At 42.8% G+C, this 15,860-nt stretch overlaps 1 protein-coding gene across 4 annotated transcripts in view; it reads right to left on the bottom strand.

Moving 5' to 3' along the window:
• Nucleotides 1–15,860, bottom strand: part of LOC106606438 (E3 ubiquitin-protein ligase rnf213-alpha) — a 77,953-nt gene that overhangs the window by 60,931 nt on the left and 1,162 nt on the right. For 2 of the 4 annotated variants that reach the window (XM_014202643.2, XM_014202644.2), the window contains exons 2-10: nt 15,558–15,679; nt 10,109–10,269; nt 8,856–9,794; nt 7,024–7,217; nt 5,006–5,176; nt 4,612–4,814; nt 2,595–2,884; nt 1,760–2,019; nt 1,290–1,499 (exon numbers count right to left, since the gene is read on the bottom strand). In XM_014202643.2, coding sequence (XP_014058118.2) covers nt 1,290–1,499; nt 1,760–2,019; nt 2,595–2,884; nt 4,612–4,814; nt 5,006–5,176; nt 7,024–7,217; nt 8,856–9,794; nt 10,109–10,269; nt 15,558–15,660 — 2,531 coding nt within the window. In that variant the 5' untranslated portion in view covers nt 15,661–15,679. Of the gene's footprint in view, nt 1–1,289; nt 1,500–1,759; nt 2,020–2,594; nt 2,885–4,611; nt 4,815–5,005; nt 5,177–7,023; nt 7,218–8,855; nt 9,795–10,108; nt 10,270–15,557; nt 15,680–15,860 lie in introns of those variants that run through there. The other 2 variants (XM_014202647.2, XM_045719847.1) reach the window with 2 other exon arrangements.

Here is a 15,860-nt window from a genome sequence, read left to right as displayed (position 1 = left end):
CACATAGGAGAGATATGCACAAACATGAAAGATAGGGCAAACCTGCAACTCCATATTTGGACGACAAGAAAAATACAAAAAGTTATCACGCGTAGAAAGAGATTTTTATACGTATAAAAAAGGTTTGTACCCATAGAAAGCTATTTCTATACATCACTGGCAGCCTCTCGTTCGGCCTACATTGATGCCTGCCTTTCAAAAGCTGCAGAAATTATAGTATGTTAACCATGTGTAACCATAGTATGTCCAATGTAAATAATCGAAACCCTAGCCCTAGATTACTCTATATTTGCAACACTATTGCAGTGTAAACCCGTTCATCACCCAAATAGTTGAATTAGCTGGCCAGTGTGATAGCACCACTAAATGTGAAGGATATACATTGTAAGTGATTATAATCCATCCACTGTCTCATGTTGCACAGACGATGAGCATTAAGGAGACATAAGTATTTACTGAGGCCCCGTTTACCCAGGAGAGGCATGCAAAAGATAGAGGGGAGGTGTAGGATCAGACTTTGTAACAGCATTGTTTCCATCCCTCTCCTCGCCCCAAACTGGGCTTGAACCATGGACCCTCTGCACACATCGACAACAGTCACCCGCAAAGCATCGTTACCCATCGCTCCACAAAAGCCACGGCCCTTGCATAGCAAGGGAAACAACTACTTCAAGGTCTCTGACTGAGTGACGTCACCGATTGAAATGCTATTAGCATGCACCGCTAACTGGCTAGCCATTTCACACCGGTTACACTCACCCCCTTTGACCTTTTCCACAGCAACCAGTGATCTGGGTCAACAGCATCAACTTTTTTCTACGACTACAAATCGCTTTCTACACGTGAAAACTTTGTCTTTATGGCAGTCATTTTAATTAAGGCCCTTGGAAATGACCTGCATATTGCGGTTATAAAAAAATTCTAATGCAATATATCGATTTACAAATACAAATCAAAAAATGTTCGTGGATAGTGAATTGCATTTGTGGATAGTGATTTACATTTGTGGAAAGTGATTTACATTCGTGGATTGGAGAGTTACATTTGTGGAAAGTGATTGGTACTTATTTGTACAAATCATGATACACGAATACAAAATGCATGCTGTGAGTTCACAATACATTCGGCATGATATTGATCCCATAGCCTCCCCCCTCCCAAACTTTTCTCATCGGATCTACACGAATCACACAGGTCACCTATTTTGGATTCAAAACAGCGAATTTCGCCAAAAGGTGAGACAATAATGATTTTCTATTACGACAGGGAGAATAGAAGAAGTACTGTACCTCCTGTCCTGGCTGTTGAGTGCCATGTTGCCCGCTTTGAGGCCTTGGAGGCCCGCCCAGGACTGCTCGTACTTGGGGGTGACAGTGATAGATATGGGTGTGAACGGTTTGGAGAATCCCTTGAGGAGGTGGAGCAGGGGGAGCACCAAAATCCACCGGGGGCCTTCAGTCTTCACACTGTTGATCAGAGTCACCAACATGTCTGGCAAGCTGGTCAGGAGAAAAATACAGCAGGTTGTTTTTCACACAAAAACATCAGCACTTTTGTCCCAATTTTTTTCATGAAAACTCATCCACTAACATGTACTGCTGTCAAACACTTTCTGTTAGAAACTGTTTTGAGAAAATGTGTATAAAATATATTACTCTGTTTCAAACTAATACAAATGATTACATATTTTACAACAAACAATAATTATAGTGTCTGCAATAGGCAAAAAATAAGTAGAAATCCCGACGCCAAAACCCACTTTTTGAGACCTGAGACGGCTTGGGCGAAGTCGGTCCAGTACTGCAGGAAGGAGTCTTTGGGCAGCTTGGGCAAGCACAGGACGGTGCAGAGCCGGGTGGACTCTCCGTGGTCCAGCTTGAGGCCGTACTGCTTCCACACGTACAGCATGACCACAGCTGCCCTCATGGGGTCCTGGATGAAGCAACTCTTCCCCTCACCCTCCTTCTGCAGCTGAGGAACAACGTTATCCAGCATGAACTGCTTCAGCAGCTTCCTGACCTTGAGGAAGGCAGAACAAACAGTGAACGTTATCAGATGTGTTGTTTTGGGGACGGTTGCACACTGCAACACAACTCATCCATTTGCTTTTCCCTTCCATATACAAAAGAAACATACAATAAGGCAACCAAATAAAGAAATGTGAGAGAAAAAAAACAGCAATCATTACAGAAATGATAACTCCCTCACACAAAATTACCTCTGTGCATTTTTGGGCAGAGTTAATATAATATGAGTGGGTTTTATTTGTTTTGTCAAGCAAATAGACACTGAAATGTTTGCCCTCATTTCACTTCTAACAGCAACAAAATAACAGTAACACATTAGAAGAGGGGAGGCAGAGCAGGAGAAAGCAAAACAAGCTAAAGCCAAACAGCAAGGGGGTGGGGGGGTAACATCCATGCATGCATTAGCATTCAGGTAGGTGGGGGGAGGGTGGTTACGTCTAGGCCAGGGTGACGAAGTGGGTCTTTAGGCAGGACTGATGGAGATGGAAGATGGAGATGGATTCTGAGTTTCGGATAGGTAGAAGGAGAGAGTTCCAGAGCCGGTGTGACATTTAGAACTTCACTTACATCTTTTTCGTCGTAGTCTAAGGAGCACCATTTCTTGTGTGTCTCCTCATAGACAAACGGGTTCCCGTAGATCTGGTAAAACTGATTCAGCTGACTGAGGAAACTCTTGAAGTTAATGTCAGTCCAGCTCCTGAGGAGGTCAAATATACTCTCCAGCATAACCTTCCCTGCGATTTCTCGGCCTTCGATAACACTTTTCCTTTGTTCCGGCCAAAGAGCATCTTTTAGCCGCTTGAGCATGTTCTTGGATGGCTCCACACAGATGATGTCATCATACTGATGCCAGTCCCCTGAAACCAACCAAAATCACAGTTTAATATGATATTTGGATACATTTGACAATTTCCTCACATGTAAGACAGTGTTTGAACAAAATGGACAAGTAGCACCAAATAGCTGTATGATAAAAGTCGGCAATAAGGTTTTGAACTTCATGTTTACAGTGCCTTCGAAAAGTACTCAGTACCTTGACTTTTTCCACATTTTGTTACATTACAGCCTTATTGTAAAATTGTTTCAATTGTCCCCCCCCCTCATCAATCTACACACAATACCTCATAATGACAAAGCAAAAACAGTTTTTCAGTAAATGTTTAAAAAAATAATAATATATCACATTTACATAAGTATTCAGACCTTTTACTCAGTACTTTGTTGAGGCACCTTTGGCAGCTATTACATCATTGAGTCTTCTTGGGTATGACCCTACAAGCTTGGCACATCTATATATTTGGGGAGTTTCTCCCAGATCCTCTCAATCTCTGTAAGGTTGGATGGGGAGTGTTGCTGCACAGCTATTTTCAGGTTTCTCCAGAGATGTTAGATCGGGTTCAAGTCCGGGCTATGGCTGGGCCACTCAAGGACATTCAGAGACTTGTCCCGAAGCCACTCCTGCGTTGTCGTTGTCCTGTTGGAAGGTGAACCTTCACCCCAGTCTGATGTCCTGAGAGCTCTTGAGCAGGTTTTCATCAAGGATCTCTTTACTTTTCTCCGTACTTTTGCTCATCTTTCCCTCAATCCTGACTAGTCTCGCAGTCCCTGACACGGAAAAGTATCCCCACAGCATAGGGATGGTGCCAGGTTTCCTCCTCGCATTCAGTTCAATCTTGGTTTCATCAGACCAGAGAATCTTGTTTCTCATGGTCTGAGAGTCTTTAGGTGCCTTTTGGCAAACTCCAAGTGGGGTGTCATGTGCATTTTACTGAGGAGTGGCTTCTGTCTGGTCACTCTACCATAAAGGCCTGATTGGTAGAGTGCTGCAGAGGTGGTTGTTCTTCTGGAAGGTTATCCCATCTCCACAGTGGAACTCTGGAGCTCTGTCAGTGTGACCATCAGGTTCTTGGTTACCTCCTTGATCAAGGCCCTTCTCCCCCAATTGCTCAGATTGGCCGGGCAGCCAGCTCTAGGAATAGTCTTGGTGATTCCAAACATCTTCCATTTAAGAATGATGTGTTCTTGGGGACCTTCAATGCTGCAGAAATGTTTTGGTACACTTCCCCAGATCTGTGCCTCGACACAATCCTGTCTCGGAGCTTTACGGACAATTCCTTCGACCTCACGGCTTGGTTTTTGTTCTGACATGCACTGTCAACTGTGGGACCTTATAGAGAGGTCTGTGCCTTTCCAAATCATGTCCAATCAATTGAATTTACCACAGGTGGACTCCAATCAAGTTGTAGAAACATCTCAAGGATGATCAATGGAAACAGGATGCACCTGAGCTCAATTTCGAGTCTCATAGCAAAGGGGCTGAATACTTATGTAAATAAGGTATCTGTTTTTAAATTGTAATACATTTGCAAAAATTTCTAAAAACCTGTTTTCGCTTTGTTATTATGGGGTATTGTGTGTAGATTGCTGAGGATATATATTTTTTTTAATCCATTTTAGAATAAGGCTGTAACGTAACAAAATGTGGAAAAGTCAAGGGGTCTCTATATGAAGTAAATGGAACATTTTAAATCAGTGACTTGAAATCAAGTACTGCTATAGAAATTGTTATAGCAACTGCACCCACCTTCTTCATTAAGCAGATGGGAATTGACAAAAAGACATCTGTTGGTGGTGGGGTAGTTAGAATCCAGATTGTATATGTACTCAAACTCGTACTTTTGCTTTTTATGCTTGTAGACGAGGTACTTGTATGGTATGGACACGGTTGCATTAGATTTGGTTGTGGTCAAGCTCCCTTCAACTAGGAACCCATGCTCTCCAAGATCCCTGTAGAGGTAATGCATTGGTTTATCGTCTGTTACATATCATATACATTGAACCCCCACGAGTCTGTTGTTTCCTATGTGAGATAGATGGGAACAATGTTGAACATTATAAGCAGGTTCCTATTGAATATATATATTCTACATATTTGGCTAAACTGTCTTGACGGCTGATACATGTATATAAAAACATACTTAGACATAGTGAGCTCAACGGAATTGGTATCCCAGTTCCCAATGTTCCCCCCAGCCCTGATGAAGATGCGGTCCTCGTCTGGGTTTAGCTTGAAATCCTTTGAGAGGACAGCGTGGAAATAGATTGTGAGTCTCTCACTTGCAGAGACCTGTTTTTTCCCTGGAGGTATCCTGAAATTGGACCAAACAAAATGAATCCGATGGGTATTGTGTTAGCTAAGTGGAGGTGTGCATGATCGATGCTGATAAAAATGATTTGAAATGTGCAGAGCTGTGGTCGAATGTGTAACAGTCCCGGCACAAGCACCTCCCCCAACGGAGACTGGGATTCAATCCCCCTCTCCACCCTTCCTCATACAGTGCCTTCAAAAAGTATTCACACCCCTTCACTTTTTCCACATTTGGTTGTGTTATAGCCCAAATGTAAAATTGATTAAATTGAGATTGTGTCACTGATCTACACACACACACACACACACACACACACACACACACACACACACACACACACACACACACACACACACACACACACATATATATCCCATAATGTCAAAGTGGAATTTTGTTTGTAGAAATGAATAATAAATTAAAAACGCTGAAATGTCTTGAGTCAGTAAGTATTCAGCCCTTTTGTTATGGCAAGCCTAAATAAGTTCAGGAGTAAAAAATGTGCTTAACAAATCGCATAATAAGTTGCATGGACTCATGTTCAATAATAGTGGTGAACACGATTTGTGTACCCCACACTTACAAATAATTGTAAGGTCCCTCAATCGAGTAGTGAATTTCAAACACAGATTCAACTACAAAGACTAGGGAGGTTTTTCAATGCCTTGCAAAAAGGGCACCACTTGAATATGTCTTTGAGTATGGTGAAGTTATTAATTAGACTTTGGATGATGTATCAATACACTGTCACTACAAAGATACAGGCGTCCTTCCAAACTCAGTTGACGGAGATGAAAGAAACTGCTCAGGGATATCAACCATAAGGCAAGGGTGATTTTAAAACTGTTAGAGGTTGTTTAATGGTTGTGATATGAGAAAACTGATGATGGATCAATAACATTATAGTTACTCCACAATACTGCAAAGAAATGTGGCAAAGAACGGAACTTTGTGTCCTGAATACAAAGCGTTATGATGGGGGCAAATCCAAACCCAACACATCACTGAGTACCACTTCATATTTTCAAGCAGTGGTGGAAGCATCAGGTTATGTGTATGCTTGTCATCGGCAAATACTAGGTCGTTTTTGGGATAGAAAGAAACAGCGCATGCAAAATCCTAGAGGAAAATCTTTCAGAGACAAATTCACCTTTCAGCAAGACAATAACCTAAAACACAAGGCCAAATATACACCGGGAGTTGCTTACCAAGACGCCATTGAATGTTCCTAAGTGGCGTTATTACATTTCACTTAAATAAGCTTGAAAATCTATGGCAAGACTTGAAAATGGCTGTCTAGCATGTAACGATCAACTTGGCAGAGCTTGACGACTGAAATTCTCCTTAAGACTTTCCAAAAACGATTCAAAGCTGAAATCGCTAACAACAGTGCTTCTACAAAGTATTAACTTAGGGGTGTGAATACTTATGTAAATAAAATATTTCTGTATATACTTTTCAATAAATTAGCAAAAATGTCTAACAACATGTTTTTAATGTCATTATGGGAATTGTGTGTAGATGGGTGAGAAAATACATTATTTAATCCATTTTGAATTCTGGCTGTAAGACAACAAAATGTGTAAAAAGTCAAGGAGTATGAATACTTACTTTGCTTCTATACCTGTAGTTAGAGTGGATTCCCACTCTCAAAAACGTGTTTGGAAATAAGCACAACATTGTGTACACAGACAACAATGGATAGTAGCGCTGTGCGGGTTGAGGGTGTTTTTGAAAGTGCTTTTGTGCACCTATAGATGTTTATCAATGCAACAAAAGTGTGCCTTTTAGGGTCTTCATGCTATCATTGTGTGACTTCTGTTATGAACAACACAATTTGCAAATACCTTTTTGGCGGTGGAACATCCTGACCCTTGGTTTCAGAGTCGTCGCTTTTGTTGTCTTTCTGTTTCTCTTTCTTGGCGCCTGGGCTCTGTGGTGTAGGGGAGGAGGCGTCTCCTCCCCCACGGGAAGGCTGCTGCTGGACCTCCACGTTCTCCACCTTCACCTGTGGATCCACACTGGAGCCTCTGCTCTCCACCTGGCATGAGGAGAAACAGACAGTTTGAGGATCAGTCTGCTCTACACCTGGAATGAGGAGAAACAGACAGTTTGAGGATCAGTCTGCTCTCCACCTGGCCAGAGGAGAAACAGACAGTTTGAGGATCAGTCTGCTCTCCACCTGGCCAGAGGAGAAACAGACAGTTTGAGGATCAGTCTGCTCTCCACCTGGCCAGAGGAGAAACAGACAGTTTGAGGATCAGTCTGCTCTCCACCTGGCCAGAGGTCAAACAGACAGTTTGAGGATCAGTCTGCTCTCCACCTGGCCAGAGGAGAAACAGACAGTTTGAGGATCAGTCTGCTCTCCACCTGGCCAGAGGTCAAACAGACAGTTTGAGGATCAGTCTGCTCTCCACCTGGCCAGAGGACAAACAAACAGTTTGAGGATCAGTCTGCTCTCCACCTGGCCAGAGGACAAACAGACAGTTTAAGGATCAGTCTGCTCGCCACCTGGCCAGAGGAGAAACAGACAGTTTGAGGATCAGTCTGCTCGGCACCTGGCCAGAGGAGAAACAGATACTGCGAGAACATCTCTTCAAAGAGCACCTTGGTTGACCTCCCTTGCGCCCTACACCAAAAAACAGAACACCTTACTACTCTACTCATCTTTCTCGTGTGAATACTGGAACTTATATTTTCTTACTAGCACGGATTTTACTGATAGCTGCTTTTATGAGGAAGGTTTCACTTGAAATATCTCTGATATGTGCTTGTTATACCAATCTTAATTGAATGTGCTGATTGTAAGTCAAATGTAAAAATGTAAATTCTGTGTTTGAGGGGATGAGTTTCAGCAGGGTAAAGCACAGAATATAATCACTCAAGACTAAAATTAAAGGTGATATGTAGGTCAGTGGTTCTGCGCAGTCTGACTACAATGTAGTTGATCTCAAACATACACCAAGTCAGAGAAGGTAACAAGCTCCCCCCACACCCTTAGACAAAACAAACTACATCAGCCATAATAACCTAGTCTAAGCAGTTTTTTATTTGATTTAGTTAATTAGCACACATGGTGGCAAATGTTGCCATAATACAGGTTTATAATATGGGCTATATAAAGTTAGGGTTACCTTATGGAAATAAATACTAGCCCGTATCATAGCAACACAAATATATTTTATTGAAAAAGAAAACCTGGGCCTCCTGAGTGGCGCAGCGGTCTAAGGCACTGCATCGCAGACCCGGGTTCATATTCCGGGCTGTGCCACAACCAGCCTGGAGTCCCATAGGATTGGCCCAGTGTACAAAGCATTAGGAATACCTTATATTGTGCACCCCTTTTGCCCTTAGAACAGCCTCAATTTGTCAGGGCATGGACTCTACAAGGTGTTAAAATGTCCAGCAGCGTTGCAGTTCTTAACACAGTCAAAACCGATGCGCCTGGCACCTACTACTATACCCCGTTCAAAGGCACTTCAATATTTTGGCTTGCCCATTCTCCCTCTGAACGGCACACATACACACTCCATGTCTCAATTGTCTCAAGGCTTGAAGTGGATTTAACAAGAAGTCAATAAGGGATCATAGCTTTCACCTGGATTCACCTAGTCAGTCTAATGGAAAGAGCATGTTTTGTACACTCAGTGTATTTTGTAATGTCAAGCAGCTACATTACCTCTGATTTCTTCTGAGAGCCAAACACCATCTCATTGCCAGCGGTGGTGTGCTTCAGGTCCTGGTTCTGCTGATCATCTGTCCCTTTCTGTTTGTCTTGTCTGGTCTGGTTCTGCTTAGCATTCTGGTTCACGTTTGCATTCTGGTCCAGGTTCGTCTGCTTTGAATTGGCCACGTCTTTCTTGTTCTTAGTGGTCTTCACGTCAGCAGCCTTTGGAGCTTTCTGGTCAGCGGTCTTCACGTCAGCAGCCTTTGGAGCTTTCTGGTCAGCGGTCTTCACGTCAGCAGCCTTTGGAGCTTTCTGGTCAGCGGTCTTCACGTCAGCAGCCTTTGGAGCTTTCTGGTCAGTGGTCTTCACGTCAGCATCCTTTGGAGCTTTCTGGTCAGTGGTCTTAACGTCAGCAGCCTTTGGAGCTTTCTGGTCAGCGGTCTTCGCCGATACCACTGAGGCTGACTGAAGATGGGGGATGGTGGTGGTGGTGGATTTGCCAGCCGAGTCGGTGAGACAGGCAGGAGTGTCATTCGGAGCCGACATGGAGGTCTGTTTTGTAGGTGACTGAGATAGGTCTTTCTCTTCACTGCTCTGTTGATCTTTCCCTGCGGCAGGCTGGCTCTCTGCGCTGGCCTCAGGCTGTGACGAGGTAGTGCTTGGAGGATCTTGATTGTCAGATGTGTTCCCAGATGGACTGAATGTACTGGGTGCTGCTGATGATGCTGATGCACTGGCTGGTTTCTCCACTAAGGCAGACGTGTCATGAAGTGAGTTGGGTGTCTCGTCCATGGCGCTGGCATCGCTGTCAGAGGACTCTGCAACTTCCTGTTTCCTGTTAATCCCAAGGCTGTCCATAAGGGAGATATCAGACAGTTCAGAGGTCAGCTGGTCAGAGTTCAATGACGCAGGGCCGCCGTCCTTCTTCTTGGTCCTCTTCCTCTTTTTTCTCTGATTGAGCCAAAGGTTGAAAAAAAGAGAACAAACCTTAGTATATCCACTCTTCCCTCAATCAAAATTACTTACATTTTGTGTTTTATTAGGATGCCCATTAGCTGTTGCAGGAGCAGCAGCTACTCTTCCTGGGGGCCTACAAGCTAGGTGATCAGTTTCTATATCTGGACTGTATCATTGACACAGTTTAGTGACTGATAAAGCAATATCTTCAGATGAAAAAATATTTCCAAACACAGCATCATTTTTATTTTTTTAATCGGAAATTAGAATGAGGAAGTTCTCAAAAACATGTTGGTTTTAATATCAACCTTTTTCTTAGGGTTGCTGTTGGGCTCTTCATTGGGCCGCTTCGGAGAAGTGTTAGTTTCCCGGTTATTCAGGGTTGACACATCACTCTCCATTTCTGTCTTCTCATTCACACTCTCCAGTGATGGCTCTAACGGTTTAGGTGAACTTCCAGAAGTGTTGTCTGCATTTGAAAAACAAAAAAAATCATCAGTTGCATTAGTGCTTGTGAATTACATTGTCAACTTGATCAGAATTCCCTCCGTTTTCTGGTGTAGGCCAATGTTCACTCTAATTTTTTTCAGCAGGTCTAGTGAACGCAAACTTGAACATTGTGAAAATTCTGTGCAACTTCCGGTGAGCATTTACTGTGAACACAGGCTTTACTGCTTTAAGTTACAGTTAACAGTGGTCAAGTAGGCTACTGTGACTTTTGATCATAATGTAGTCCAACCAGAGTGGCCTGCCATCAAAAACAATGGAGAAAATGCATCCCATAACATTTTAACATGGAAATAGCTGTTCTATCATTCAGACTACAGTAGCAACCAATGTGTGGTGTTCAATGTAGGCCTACATTCCATGAAACTGAAAATAAACATGCAGGGCTTGACATTAACCTGTTTATCCACTTGTCCTTCAGACAAGGAGCTGACTGAAAATGTTGTGGTGTTTGATGCATGAAACCACTTTACAAAATAAAACTCATTATTCCCATACCATTTATTACAGAGAATCAGACAAAATATGCTACGCTCTGCTTACTTACCTTATTCAAGACCGTTTCAAAATACAACACTGCCCCTTTAAGACATAGAAAATGCTCTTTACCAGACTTGATTTTCAAAGATGGCTTGAAAGGCACACATTTTGTGCTCTTGTAGGAAGCAACCACTCCCCATTGTTGACTAGAAATTAGCTATAACTGGGCTAATAACTTAATAACTAGCAAAGAATATGAAGAAATGTGCACAGGTGGCTACATGCATATCTACTCACGATAGCTCATGTTGTTCAGTTCTAGGTGAATTGCACAGATCCATATATGTCAATGACTATTTGCATTTAGGCATACTACAGCGCTGATTGGTTATGACGCACCGGTCTGTGTAGAGTAAGGGCCTGAGTTCTGCATGTCAATGCAATCGAATCCTTCTCCAATGCACACTGCCTAAAAGAAAATCTCTCGCACAATAAGTCTTGCATAGTAGTTCATTTTGTTTCGGTATGTTACATTGAAGGTGTCTAATATTGTGTTGATTTGAGCACAAGTCCCACAGCAGAACGAAACGTTGATAGTGTTAACTAAAGAGGAAAACTCTAGAAAGTTGAGTGAAGTTCAATCCCTCTTACTGGCGCTGCGCACAGCTTTGAAGGAACATTGGTGTAGGCTATTGGGGCTCCCGAGTGGCGCAGCGGTCTAAGGCACTGCATCTCAGTGCTAGAGGCGTCACTACAGACACCCTGGTTTGAATCCAGGCTGTATCACAACTGGCCGTGACAGTCCATTTACATTTAAGTCATTTAGCAGACGCTCTTATCCAGAGCGACTTACAAATTGGTGCATTCACCTTATGATATCCAGTGGAACAACCACTTTACAATTGTGCATCTAAATCTTTTAGGGGGGTTAGAAGGATTACTTTATCCTATCCTTGGTATTCCTTAAAGAGGTGGGGTTTCAGGTGTCTCCGGAAGGTGGTGATTGACTCCGCTGTCCTGGCGTTGTGAGGGAGCTTGTTCCACCATAGGGGTGCCAGAGCAGCGAACAGTTTTGACTGGGCTACGCGGGAACTGTGCTTCCTCAGAGGTAGGGGGGTCAGCAGGCCAGAGGTGGATGAGCGCAGTGCCCTCGTTTGGGTGTAGGGACTGATCAGAGCCTGAAGGTACGGAGGTGCCGTTCCCCTCACAGCTCCGTAGGCAAGCACCATGGTCTTGTAGCGGATGCGAGCTTCAACTGGAAGCCAGTGGAGAGAGCGGAGGAGCGGGGTGACGTGAGAGAACTTGGGAAGGTTGAACACCAGACGGGCTGCGGCGTTCTGGATGAGTTGTAGGGGTTTAATGGCATAGGCAGGGAGCCCAGCCAACAGCGAGTTGCAGTAATCCAGACGGGAGATGACAAGTGCCTGGATTAGGACCTGCGCCGATAGTCCCTGGTTTGAATCCAGGCTGTATCACATCAGGCCGTGATTAGAAGTCAGTCCCATAGGGCGGCGCACAATTGGCCCAGTGTCGTCCGGGTTTGGCCGTCATTGTAAATAAAAATGTTATTTTATTTATTTAACCTTTATTTAACTAAGTCAGCCTGTTGTTAACTGACTTGCTACACCGCTCGTTGCAAAATACATTTATACTTACATTTTAGTCATTTAGCAGACACTCTTATCCAGAGCGACTTACAGTAGTGAATGCATCCATTTCATTTCATGCATTTTTTTCATTTATTTATTTATTTTTTGTACTGGCCCCCCGTGGGAATCGAACCCACAACCCTGGCGTTGCACACACCATGCTGGTCCTGCAAACACCATGCTCTACCAACTGAGCCACAGGGAAGCTATCTGGAAATCTATATTATTTAATTATCGTACCCACACTGCTCGCGCGCTCCAACAAGCATCTGCGCTGACTACACCGCTCATGTCGCGAAATAAATTTACAAATCTATATTATTCAATTATTGCGCCCACACTGCTCGTGCGTGTCTGCGTTGCCAAGGGCTAAAATAGAAGTCAGTTCTATTTCTGACGCAGATCGCGCTGCAAGTCCTGCCTCTCCCATCTCCTCATTGGTTATAACCACGTGGGTGACTGAAAGACGAACGAGGTCAGTAATGCACCTAATTTATGAAAGTTGCCAATTGCAATATAAAGTCAAGAGAAGAAAAAGCCTGGAAGGAGGAGTGATGACTAGAAACGATTCGGTTGACAATTTTATGTGTGGATTAATTGGCGGAGTAGAGGACCTAGTGCATTTCAGGTAAAATAACAACCCAATGTTTATATCCCAGGACAAATTAGCTAGCAAGTGCAAGCTAGCTAGCTAAATTGCCATAAATGTTAAATACTTTTCGACCTGTCTCTGAATTAATATAATTGGTTCAGTTTGTTTTGATATTTTAACCTGCTCGCGTTTGGTGTGGGGGGACAAAAATCAATTTATGCACGATGGCAGCCGGTTTGGGTTCCGTCTTAAGAACAAATTCTTATTTACAATGACAGCCTACCCCGGCCAAAACCGAATGACGCTGGGCCAACTGTGCGCTGCCCTATGGGACTCCCAATCACGGCCGGATGTGATACAGCCTGGATTCGAACCGGGGACTGTAGTGACACCTCTTGCACTGAGATGCAGTGCCTTAGACCACTGCGCCACTTGGGATACCTTAAGTGACTTACCTAATTAAATAAAGGTTCAATTTAATATATATTTCGGAAGTTTACATATACTAAGGTTGGAGTCATTAAAACTCCTTTTTCAACCACTCCACAAATTTCTTGTTAACAAACTATAGTTTTGGCAAGTCGGTTAGGACATTTGCTTTGTGCATGACACAAGTAATTTTTCCAACAATTGTTTACAGACAGATTATTTCACTGTGTCTCAATTAAAGTGGGTCAGAAGTTTACATACACTAAATTGACTGTGCCTTTAAACAGCTTGGAAAATTACAAATTAGGATGTCATGGCTTTAGAAGCTTCTGATAGGCTAATTGACATCATTTGAGTCAATTGGTTGTGTACCTGTGGATGTATTTCAAGGCCTACCTTCAAACTCAATGCCTCTTTGCTTGACATCATGGGAAAATCAAAAGAAATCAGACAAGACCTCAGAAAATGAATTGTAGACCTCCACAAGTCTGGTTCATCCTTGGGAGAAATTTCGAAACACTTGAAAGTACCACGTTCATCTGTACCAACAATAGTACGCAAGTATAAACACCATGGGAGCACGCAGCCGTCATACCGCTCAGGAAGGAGACACGTTTCCTAGAGATGAACGTACTTTGGTGGGAAAAGTGCAAATCAAACCCAGACCAACAGCAAAGGACCTTGTGAAGATGCTGGAGGAAACGGGTACAAAAGTATCTATATCCACAGTAAAACGAGTCCTATATTGACATAACCTGAAAGGCCGATCAGCAAGGAAGAAGCCACTGCTCCAAAACCGCCATAAAAAACCCAGACTTCGGTTTGCAACTGCACATGGGGACAAATGTTGTACTTTTTGGAGAAATGCCCTCTGGTCTGATGAAACAAAAATAGAACTGCTTGGCCTTAATGACCATTGTTATGTTTGGAGGAAAAAGGGGAGGCTTGCAAGAGGAACTGGTGCTCTTCACAAAATAGATGGCATCATGACGAAGGAAAATTGTGTATATATTGAAGCAACATCTCAAGTTAAAACTTGGTCGCAAATGTGTCTTCCAAATTGACAATGACCCCAAGCATACTTCCAAAGTTGTGGCAAATGGCTTAAGGACAACAGTCAAGGTATTGGAGTGGCCATCACAAAGCCCTGAACTCAATCCCATAGAAAATGTGTAGGCAGAACTGAAAAGGTGTGTGCTAGCAAGGAGGCCTACAAACCTGACTCAGTTACACCAGCTCTGTCAGGAGGAGTGGGCCAAAACTCACTTAACTTATTGTGGGAAGCTTGTGGAAGGCTACCAAAAACATTTGACCCAAGTTAAACAATGTAAAGGCAATGCTACCAAATACTAATTGAGTGTATGTAAACTTCTGACCCACTGGGAATGTAATGAAAGAAATAAAAGCTGAAATAAATCATTCTCTCTACTATTATTCTGACATTTCACATTATTTAAAATAAAGTGGTGATTCTAACTGACCTAAGACAGAGAATTTTTACTAGGATTAAATGGCAGGAATTGTGAAAAACTGAGTTTAAATGTATTTGGCTAAGGTGTATGTAAACTTACGACTTCAACTGTGTGTGTGTGTGTGTATGTATATATCCCCTCTTTCTTCATTCACCATTACAGTTGTAAAATAAATCATATTTTGATGGAGGTGTCGCATTATTTGCATACTGTTAATGAGGGCCTGTGGGAATGTAGGGGTTCATGAGGAAAGCATCCCTCTCTCATGTGGCTTGCAATGTGAAGTTAGCAATAAACGTGCCTTCATAAAGATACACAGTTAGTAGTTATTTTACTCACGTACAGACAAGTTTGATTACATGACAGGAGGGTCTGAGTTTTTTTTTAATGATGACTGTATACAGGCAATTCCACAGTAACTGAGTGACAATGAGACAGATATTCAACTTTAAAATATATGTCAAACAAAAACCAATGATTGCAAAGTAAAACAACCCATACAACTCTATGCACAAGGACTACTTTTAACAATTTCCACAGACATTTTTACAAAAACCCATTTACTTTCTTCAAGTAAAAAAGTAAGAAAATGTATTTATATGACGTAACATTACAGAGCAGTACTGACCAGGCTCCTTGGTGAGTGGTTGTGCAGATAGCTGATGGCCACACTGGCTGCAGAATCTAGCAGTTTTCTCAAACGCAACATGGCCACAACCTGTGCACTTCATCTTGAAGTTTCAATGGCGTCTGTATTTCAGAGGGAACACTGTTTGCATCTGTATGACAGCGCTCGGGACCAAATATCTCACTTTCACTTAAACGTTCTTGAATTTCAATGTAATGTGAGAAACAACTAGCCAGCTAAAGGTATAGCCACTTCCTTAAACTAAAGCCAGTCAAATATATTCTAGGATCTGTTTTGTGGCAG

The sequence above is a fragment of the Salmo salar genome, chromosome ssa06 (genome assembly GCF_905237065.1).
Source record: "Salmo salar chromosome ssa06, Ssal_v3.1, whole genome shotgun sequence".
In the NCBI taxonomy this organism is placed as follows: Eukaryota; Metazoa; Chordata; class Actinopteri; order Salmoniformes; family Salmonidae; genus Salmo; species Salmo salar.
This window is presented reverse-complemented; position numbering and strand designations above follow the sequence as displayed.